Source organism: Vollenhovia emeryi, unplaced genomic scaffold (assembly GCF_000949405.1).
Source record: "Vollenhovia emeryi isolate VEMERY1.0 unplaced genomic scaffold, V.emery_V1.0 DF939227.1, whole genome shotgun sequence".
In the NCBI taxonomy this organism is placed as follows: domain Eukaryota; kingdom Metazoa; phylum Arthropoda; class Insecta; order Hymenoptera; family Formicidae; genus Vollenhovia; species Vollenhovia emeryi.
Genome location: NW_011967139.1, coordinates 417213 through 427752, shown reverse-complemented (window position 1 = coordinate 427752; position 10540 = coordinate 417213). Strand labels below are relative to the sequence as shown.

General features: G+C 43.8%; 1 protein-coding gene across 1 annotated transcript in view; it reads left to right on the top strand.

Moving 5' to 3' along the window:
• Nucleotides 1–10540, top strand: part of LOC105560608 (cadherin-related tumor suppressor) — a 121815-nt gene that overhangs the window by 82717 nt on the left and 28558 nt on the right. The window contains 1 exon segment of the mRNA XM_012009855.1: nt 2829–3182. Coding sequence (XP_011865245.1) covers nt 2829–3182 — 354 coding nt within the window.

Here is a 10540-nt window from a genome sequence, read left to right as displayed (position 1 = left end):
ATTTAACGTCGGATTTGGTACGGAAGATACGCATTTGTCTGGGGGGGGGGGGAAGAGGAGAGCCCGGAAGTGTGATTTGAGAAACGGATAAACCGTTCGTTGTTGTTTCGGCCACTGATCGGCGAACGTTTATGGAGGAAAGATTCTTTAATCGTTGCTAAGATTATCCGACAGAATAGAGCAGTAGAGGAGAGTCCCCCTATTATGAGGTAGGTTTCTAATATGAGATAGCAGGGTTTCCGTCAAATTAATATGCAGCATTTGGTTCCCCCGTGAATTTTATTGCCCCCGGAGTGAAATCTGTCCTGGTGAAAATTCATTTGTTAGACATGCGTGTCATCGTTGCGAAAAAGACTCGTGAGGTTGGATGTTGAAAACCCGCTATTTCATACTGGGAACCTGTCTCGTAATAGGGAACTTTTCTCTACTGAAAAGTGCTGTAAAGGTCCCGTGTTTCTTTTAGCACAGACAATAATAATTAATTCTTGGCGCTGCAAAGCCGATCTTCCTCTCGTGCTCTATTGTGAGCGTGATGGCGCAACTCTAATAACACTGCGAATGATATACCGATCGTCGGCCGGGATCGCCTACGAACGCGACACGCGTCGATCGCGCGCAAGTTGCGCAAGTGCATTCATCCAGGCGGAGATCGGCGCATCTGGGTTACACGGCGATTTATAGCGGCGGCAGGCACGGGGGACCGCGACTATTTATTCTCGCTTAATCCGCCACCCGGCTCTTCAGGCTCGGGCCCCGAGAGTCCCGACTTTTGTTTCGTCATACCGAAACGTTGTTTCACCGACGACGACGGCAACCGGCGCGCCTGGACATCCGAGAGCAATAATCGATGGTAACCACTCCATCAATGACAGGGTGGGAAGGAGGGGGGGTCGACTAATTACTAAGAAGACAGATGCGTGCCTTCGCGGATCGCCTGTTACATAAAAGGCTCCCTGCCTGAGAAATGTCCGCGTATTTATTCGTCGGTCCGGATTATGTGTACACAAGGATTACCACGGCCGAGGTTACGTCGGGGTAGCTGTAAAGGAAAAACAATTTACACCTCTCTTCCGCGAGAGAAGTGACTCACGCGAGAAAGTATTTTAATCGAGTCCGCTGATTCCGCAACGGCGCGCGCGCGCGCACGCCGCTAGGGTATATTGAGACGCGTTCATCAATTACGTAAATATCGGGATTAGGAACCCTCTGTAGGCGTTGGTGCTGTCTGGATCACTGATATCCCAATTTATGAATTTACATGGCAAGCAGCGGCGGATTCCTGGCCGATGCATCTGCACGGGTAGGCTTTGCGACTTCTTCGGGGCACATTTGTATATAATATATACATGTATCGTAAAAAATATATATAATTACAGTTATAGAGCAATGCGTGTATTTAGAAACATAAGTTTTACAAATATGCTGAAATTCGTTTGCACATCCAATTTGCATTTGGCGTCAAAACTTGCCAAACAACACGTATAGCTAAGAGACATCTTTAAGACGTCTGTAAGTCGTCTTTTAGACATATATGTTTAAAAGACAACTTAATGACGTCTTAAATATGTCTTTTAGATATGCGTGCTGCACGGGTTATTACATTATAAATGCTTTTACTATACAACTTGTTATTAAACAAATATGCTGTACTGTTTGCGCGTACATATTTTGTTGTGTAAATTTTCCTACGTGCAAACGCCCGTAGATATAATTTCCTCTATATGACTACATCTTAATAGGCGGCAATCTTTATTTATCGTCACGCTGCAACCAGGATTGTCACCTGACTGTATTTGAACCTTCGTACAGAGAATTGACACGGTTCGCACATGGGAAACCAGTATCGTGATTAAATACATAGCAATTGATTTATCACTTCGGTACTGTTATTCCCGTATTATGCTTTTCCAATAGTCTACCGCACCTCTCGCCGTTTTCGATATACTGGCTGCTGGTAGTCGTATAAACCTTGGAGCTGCTGACGTGACTGAGAATTTAATGAAATGAGACATGCACGAGCGGGATCGAAAAACTAACTTTCTCACGAGTCTTCGCATGCATACCGTGACTTCGGCTCCGCAACGGCCTTCGTATGTTCCCTTCGGCTTTACACGTAATTACGTCTCCGGCGTTAGCCGAATCGTCGCGAATTCTCGTATCGAATATATAGCTCTCGACGTATTTCAAAATTAAGCTCTTACATTTTTCTCTTCCGCTCTGTATATATAATTGTTACATAAATCTCGTTTCGAAAACGTATCAGATGTTCGAAGAAAGAAAAAACAAAGTTCCTTCGGCGGAAACGAAACTACAAATTACGATATACGATACGTATAAAGATACATATGGTATCCACTTTTTTTCAGTCCGCGGTAGGAATTATTACATCGAGGAGAAATTAATTACTTTCTTCCTCTTTCCTGCGGTTTTAGGGCCTGAGCAGAAAGACTGTCGTAACTGTTTACGGTTCTGCCGTAAGACTTAAGTCGGTGTCGGAAGCCAACGAATTGTTGTAGACGTACGTCGCATTCGTCGCATCGCGACATATACGTCTACGACAATTTTTCTGCTCGGGCCCTTAATTATACAAGTGCCCGGGAATTTTTACGACAACCGAGACAATTGATCTCGCGGGAGCGACCCAGGTCGCTTTGATCGAGAAACACGAGGCTTTCCCAGCGTAATGTTTTCCCGAAACATTTCTCTGACAACGTTGTCGGTATCGTCAAGTCACTGACGACTCAATCCAGTCAGATACGATCCGGCCCGAATGACCCCGATGACCCCGGCGAGCCACTTCTAATCGTCATACTCTTTTCTTGCCGCAGGTACGCGTGACGGTGTTGGACAAGAACGACGTGGCGCCGACGTGGGACCCGGGCCAGTGGAACTTCGAAATCTCCGAGGAGGCGCTGCCCAGCACTGTCATCACGGTACTCAAGGCCCACGACCCGGACACCATCGGTACTCTGACTTATACCCTGGTGCCGAATCATCATCGTCCCGGCGATCGCGCCGAGTCCGCGGACAATGATGGGACGCAGGGCCAATTTAAGCTGCATCCGACCACCGGCCAGCTGAGCCTCGCCGAGGCCCTCGACAGGGAGACGAAGGAGAGATACGTGCTCAAGGTGCGCGCCGACGACGGCCTGCAGCACCGGGACATCGTGCTTCATATACAGGTGATTGCGCGAGATTTGAGCGACGTGGCGTGTTAAGAGATACGTTCCCTACACGGAGAAAATAAATTACGTTAAAAATACATATTCCTCCTCACAACATTATGTTGTAAAGTAGGAGGCGCGCAACGCGATATTGTATATTACTATGAAAAATTGACGATCAATTATATTAACTTCAGTATTTTCTTGTGCATATCTGGCATTTTTAATAATACAGAAAATTTATTGCGAAACACATTACCTCAGCCAGGGTTTGAACCTGGACACTTCCCTACACTCTAGACGGGCGTCTCACCAATTCGACCACTGAGGCGTGTGGTATATTTATCGCAATAACAGTACAAAGATGTTATCTTCGCGTCTATTTTTCGACTTTAAACTGTGCTCCGATTGTCGGCAGTACACAGAACTGTTGATACGCGATTTTTAAGTATTATTACCTCGAACATAGTCAATTATATTAATATATTAAAATATACGTTTGCTGTAACATCTAATACAATAGGCACAGTAGCAAAATATTAGCTGTCGCAACTAAATATTAGCTTCCAAATTTCATTTGACCACAGCTGGCCACATTTGTTAGTTAACCGGTCAATACAGAAAATTTATCACGAAAAACACATGCCTCAGTAGTCGAATTGGTGAGAAGCTCGCCTAGAAACTAAGGGAAGTCCAGGTTCAAACTCTAGCTGAAGTATTTTTCGCAATAAATTTTCAGCATTGGCCGGTTAATTTACAAACGTGGCCAGCTGTGGTCGAATGAAATTTGGAATTTTATTATTATACTGGCAATTCGAAGAAACCAATCTTAAATATTAGCTGTCCATATTTTACAATTGGAATTTAGTTACACGTTTAGCTACGGCAGCTACGCTTTTTCTCCGTGTGACGATAGTATCGATAATTTCTTATATTGCTCACGTTGATTACTTTCTTACACAGCGGCTGCTTTTAAAATCACGAGCCATGTTCGGTAGAATCTCATTCCCGCGGTGTCGATCGACCGCTGCGATCTCTTTCGCGAAAGCGAAATAAATAACTGGACTAGCGTAAGAATACGTAGCGGCCACTCTCTCTGAAAGCATCGCGAAGTATCGAAAATGGCATTCGTAGCCATCGGCAGGGGAGTCTCGGCGAACACCGCAGTGATCCACCAGAACGAAGAGCGGGCGATTGTTCCCGAGTATCGGAATGCTCGGTGCGAGCGCGAGGGGTCAAGCCGATAATGCATTAGACACGTCCCCGTGCCGAAAGGTCGCCGACAACTTCCTACTATAACTGTAACCTATTGCTTCATATCCACGATTCTCCTCGTGGTTAAATAATAACCCGGTGCTCGTGATGGAATTTGGTCGTCGTACGAACGTCGGCGCGACGTTGGCTAATTTCTCCTCGCTCAAAGGATCGTTGCGCGAATAACGAATCGTCTTGAAGGATAAAGGCTCGCGAAAGAAAGAGAGAGAGAGAGGGGGGGAGGGGGGGGAAGCTAAGTAATCACAGCGATGAATTAATTTATGGGTGTATTTGTACGGGATATCGTTATTGCCGCGAGACCAATTACCGGTCAATTTAAAGGCAATCAATCTCTAACGGAATCGAGCCGGGCAACACGACACGGTGCAGCGTGAGATCTGTCCAATCTAGGAGAAGAAATTTGTTCTACCTAATAGCGCAGAAATTTTTTTTTCGGTTTACAATTAGGTATCTAGATAGAGAACGCAGTCTCTAAAATTCGATCTGTGAATTATCACTGAAAACAGTGAACGGTCACCGATTTCAGTGATAATCCACCGATTGACTTTTAGAGAGCGCGGGAAATTCATTAATTTAATTCGAGAACGATTTTACGTAATTTACGAAAGAAACATTTTCTTTTTAGAACAGTAAGGAAGATGTCGCGGAGGATCCCCTCAGCCATCTTTTTTACCGACACAGTCAAATATAGTTTTTCCGCCTGTAATTCTTTTTATTAGCTTTTATGCACAAAATAATACCAGGATAAGTTGCGGACCGCATTGGCATTTGAAAGTTTCAATTCGTAGTTCTAGCTAAATTTGAAATTGGCTTCATAAAATTGCAAAATTCATCCACACGACTAAAGTACGCATAAAGTACGCAAAACCAGGGACAGTCGTACGTGATTGAGTTTTAGCTACCCTGAATCATTTATAAAGTGATATTTCTAATTTCTCTTCTTTTTTTATATAAAGTCGACTGTCCCTGGTTTTGTCTTCGTGCGTACTTTAATCGCGTGGAAGAATTTTGCAATTTTACAAAGCCGATTTCAAATTTAGTTAGAAACAACAAATTGAAACTTTCAAATGCCAATATCTTTTTTATTAGACTTCTAAACCGAGTGTTTTAGGTATGAAAATGTTGTGCTATGCGATCCGCGACTTGTGCTGGTATTATTTTGTGCGTGAAAGCTAATAAAAAGAATTACAAGCGGAAAAACTGTATTTGACTGTGTCGGTAAAAAAAGATGGCTGAGGGATCCTCTTGAACCGACGACAAGAGTCGACGTAAATGAAAAATTAGTCGTGCAAGCCGCACGCAACGCGCCGGACAGTTTCGCGGGGCGTGGGTAAAGGGTCGCGGACGGATCTGATATTTTTCAATTAATGGCCGGTAATCAGGCGAAAACGCCGGCGGGACGAGGAAAGCCGGGGTGTACGGTTATAATGCCGTACGCATAAGTCAGCGCTGTCTATCGTAACGAGCGATCTCGGGCAGAACAATGTTGCGCTATTGCGTACCCGCGCAGGCATCACTCGGAAGATAAATCTACGATTGCCTGGCGACCCGCCATGCGGATTGCTCACACACTCGCCCTGCACGTGCATGCAACAATGGCACACCCGTCCTTCGCCTCGGTGAAAAAGATCGAATTCGTTTCTGCGTGATTGCGAAATGCTGCGAGAAAAATTGACCCGTGCACGGATCGGTTGCGTCAGAGCGAGAGAACGCCGGGGGGGGGGGGAAGGGGGGGAAGAGGGCAGAGAGAATAGTGTGATAAATCGCGCAACTATCGTAAAGAAGCTCGAGATTTCAATCAGAATTTCTGACCGACGAGACCATGAAATAGACTTAATCTTTAAATGCTCGCTTTTGGAACCATTCAATATACAACGGTTACACCTTGATTAACAGATTAGTAGAGGAAAGTCCTCTAAGCGATAGGCTTTTAATATGAGATAGCAGGTTTTCAGCATCAGAATTTCGTCGCAAATCTTTATTCACAACAGTTACCCGATCTAACAATGAATTTTCCGCTAAACAGATTTCGCTCCAAGGGCAATAAATTCATGGTGGAGTCAACTGACGATGCCTATTAATTTAGCAAATACCCCGCCATCTCATATTAGAAGCCGATCCCATAATATCGGACTCTCCTCTATATTCTTTCGTTAACGCAAATGCAGAAAAGCTTATGCGTTTTTAGAGAACGACAAAAAAAATGTATTCTAGAAATATATTTTATTTAGAGATTATCCCTTCGCCCTTTGGCATTAGAAGAACTTAAATCAAGTCAGTCGAAAGGTGTCCGCACCTTTATTCGGCACCCTCCTTCCCGAGATGCCTAGGCGCGCGCTATCGCGAGGCGTGCACGGTGACGCGCGGAGTGCATCGCGCGTCCCGCCTTATAATTCATTACGCGATCCGGTCGAAACGATTCGTGGCGATAAAAAACGCGAGTCAGGCCCGGGGCCCGGGCGTTTAACGAAGCCCGAAGAGGGACCCCGACCACCGGCACCGGGCCGTGCTCCGCCGGGACCCCGTCGGAGACAATCGCAAAAATTATCCTCGTGACATGTAATGGCTGAAATTCTTCTAAAGACCTCGCTTTGCCCGCCGCGTGCTCGCGCCCACTGTTCTATCCTAAGAGGCAGAAGAGAGAAGGTAGGAGAGAAAGAGAAGACTGTCAGATCCGGTTTATAGCTGATCGACAGTTTCGGGGCTCCATCGGAGTTGTTCAAGTGAGAGATTGGTCACGGCTTAGACAATTCTTTGTTAATCCGTATATTATTCTTTTTTACAAATTTCTTTGTTACGGCGATAATAATATTTATGCACATATAGAATAGCTGCGTTCTGCATTGCAAGTCCGAGGCGCCGGACTGCTCTTTTGCATTCGAGCGAGCGAGAGAGGAGAATGAGATAGAAGGGGAGGAAGGGCACTCCGACGCCTCGGATTTGCAATGCCGAGCGCAGCTGCTGTTGAATTAAATTCATTTGTGTATTAACTGCATAGTAAATTGATTTCGAAAAGTGCACTATAATTAGTCTGGACATGGCGAACGGTATCCAAACTCTTGCTTGAGGAGCTCTAGACTCCATGAAAAAGGGCCGCTCTTTATTGGTTGCGGAATTTGCCCCTTCTGGCCTCTTATATCTGGTCCCCTTGTCCCATGCCTGTTCTCTCTCCTCCTGCCTGCCTCTTTTCCTAGCCCGTGTTCTTCTCTCGCTAACCTTAACCACTTCTTCCTCGATCGACCTTCCTGGATCCCTCGGAGAATCCCCCTTTTTTTTTTACTTTGATTCTTCTCCTGCTTTCCGCTTCTCGTCAAATCTCGTTCTCGCACGAAATTATCGCGGAAGAACAGGCTATGATGGAATAAAATGGCGACACTGCCAGAACAACATGCATATATTAAATTAGAATATTTCCTGCATTCTATACAATTATTTGACAGCGGAAATTTGAAGGGACCCCAAGTTTCCTTTCGATCTCTCACTAATTTTCTTAACTGAATAATTAAATCACATTTATTTATACATATAAAACACAATTGATTTAAGCAGCGCCATTTAGTTCTCGCACATCAATTAAATAGAAATAAGCGATGTATAGAATAGAATAGAATTAGCTTCATTGTTCCCCTTAGAGTTACAATCTTCTTACATTCAGACTTACCTATACCTAAACTTATTCTAACTTATTCTACATATCTTACTCTTTAACATTTTAACACGTACACACACACACACACACACCTCCCTCTCGACTTCCGCTTCCTCTTGCTTTATTTTAATTTTCTTAATAAGCGATGTATGATATTTATTAAAAAATGCACTTGTTCATTGTATTATTGGGATCGCACAACATTTATTCCGCAAGATTGTGCGAAATTGATTGATCCTCTCTCGAGACTTAATGTGAAAAGTTTGTTATTTTCTCCTTACACATTCAAATGTTATCTCAAGCGACCAGAGTAAGATCGTTAGTGTGACATTCATCATATTCGAAAGAAACGAGACTGATTGCGTTTTCTCCGCAACTTTCGTGCGTTATAAATAGTAATCTACTTTTTTATTACGATTATATACAATTACGTACACACACGCCATATTTAGAGAACATCAAAAGTGTGTTATTGTCGCTCACGAACTGTATACATGTCTCGGTCGCGGAATCTGGGCCCCGTCTGGTACCCCCTGTCATCCCTCGGTCCTTCACCGAGGCTCAAAGCGTCTCTCTTGCCCAACCTCTTCCCATCCCGTCCCTTTTTCTTCGTCTTCTCCCTTCTTCTTCTCGCTGGCTCCTCGTCATCCACTGTCGTCTCGGGACACCATCACTTTTTGCAAACGTCTCCGAGCCCTCCTTAATCAAACCGTGCCCACTTCATTCTACCGCACCGCGCGTCCGTCCCCGCGGAAAACTTGGAAACGTTTCGAGCACACTCGAGCTCTACCTCCAGGGACGCGTATTAATCTAGCATTATCTTGTAATCACATCAATTTTCTACGCGCGAGACATTAATAATGATTTAAATAGTTGACTCATTTACCGAAGAGAAAGTTCAGTCTGCCGTTTATTTCATGCCACTGCAGTAGCAAATATCACAAATGTCAATGTAATATTTATTTGTTTGTTAAACCATTTTTTTTAAATAACGACATCGCACTTAGGAAAATAACATTTATTGTAGAAACTAAAGAATTATAAAGAAATTCGACACAAAGATGGAAACTAGTGCGAAGTCTAGCGCGAAAAAGATGGTGGTTGAAGTCTCGAATTACATATATTAATCCACTTTTTATTGAATCTCTAGCGATGGAGATTCTCTCCCGATCAGTCCAAAAGGAATAATTAATACGTATAAAATCATCTTTCACTAATGTAGCAGTCGAATTACGGGTAATCTTTTAGCATGACGTAACGTGCGAAAATCTCATCGATTAATTTCAATTCGATCTACCGATAAATAAATTAAATCATAGATTCGGCGCGCGTGATAGCCGCGCGAACGTAGACGCCACGCGGCAATAATGTAATTTACATATCTGACTATAATTTGTGTGTGTACACGAGAGATTAATGTGCCGTTTGTTGTTTAAATTATTGCGCGTTTGCGTTTTCGGCAAGCGAGAATGGGAAGAAAGGAGAAAGAGGGAGACAGAAAGAAGCCGCTACTTCTTTCGGTTTGACAAATGCGTAAAAAATGTAAATCTGCAAAAATCTACCGTTCGCTTTTGGTTTCGTGCGGCCGCGTCAGACGATTAAAAAAAAAACCCGAGCGAAACGGGTGGCATCACGGTGTCGCGCGGAAATTAATGTGAAATTATAACGAAACGCCGGCGAGACGCACTCCAATTGTGGCCCCGGCCAATTATGTTAAACCATTTATAAAATTATTTCGATTTCCTGTCAGATGCGTCGAATATTCGCAGCGGATATTCCGCAAAGGCCTGCGTCCACGGTGCTAGAGCTTGGTCCAAGTTCTAGTTTCGAGAAATGTGTAGCCAATCAACTTGCAGCTTTTGTGGAATAGCCGCAAGTTGATTGGCTATCCCGAGTCGAAATTTTGGTACTATTTTGACACTTCTAAGGATAATTTACACCTACTTAGCTGATCTATACATAGACCAGCGATAACCTACTTTGATGACATTATATTTTTTACTCCCTCCCTTGACTCTTTAATTCTAAAAATTTGCTTTACCGTCTACTTAAAAGGACCCACTTTAATACTAAATTGGCCAAAGTAGAAATTTTCGACACTATCAGTTTTAAAGTAGGAGTAAATTCTGTACTTGCAGTTCGACCTCTTTTACTGTCTTCGGTCCTACTATACAGGGTGAGTCTTTCCATATCCGGCCAAATTTTTGAGAAGGTAGAACGGATCGAGATGAACGGAAAAGTCCTGTACCATTTTGCAATTTTCGTAATAGTTAACGAGTAATTAATTATTAAAAATCGTTGTCTTAGACCGCCCAATTCGAGCGCGTGGCGAGACGTGCGCATAGCAATATCGATCGCCGGGCGGTCACATCTTGCCACGCGCTCGAATTGGGCGGTAGGCCGGCCTAAGACAACGATTTTTAATAATTAATTACTCGTTAACTATTACGAA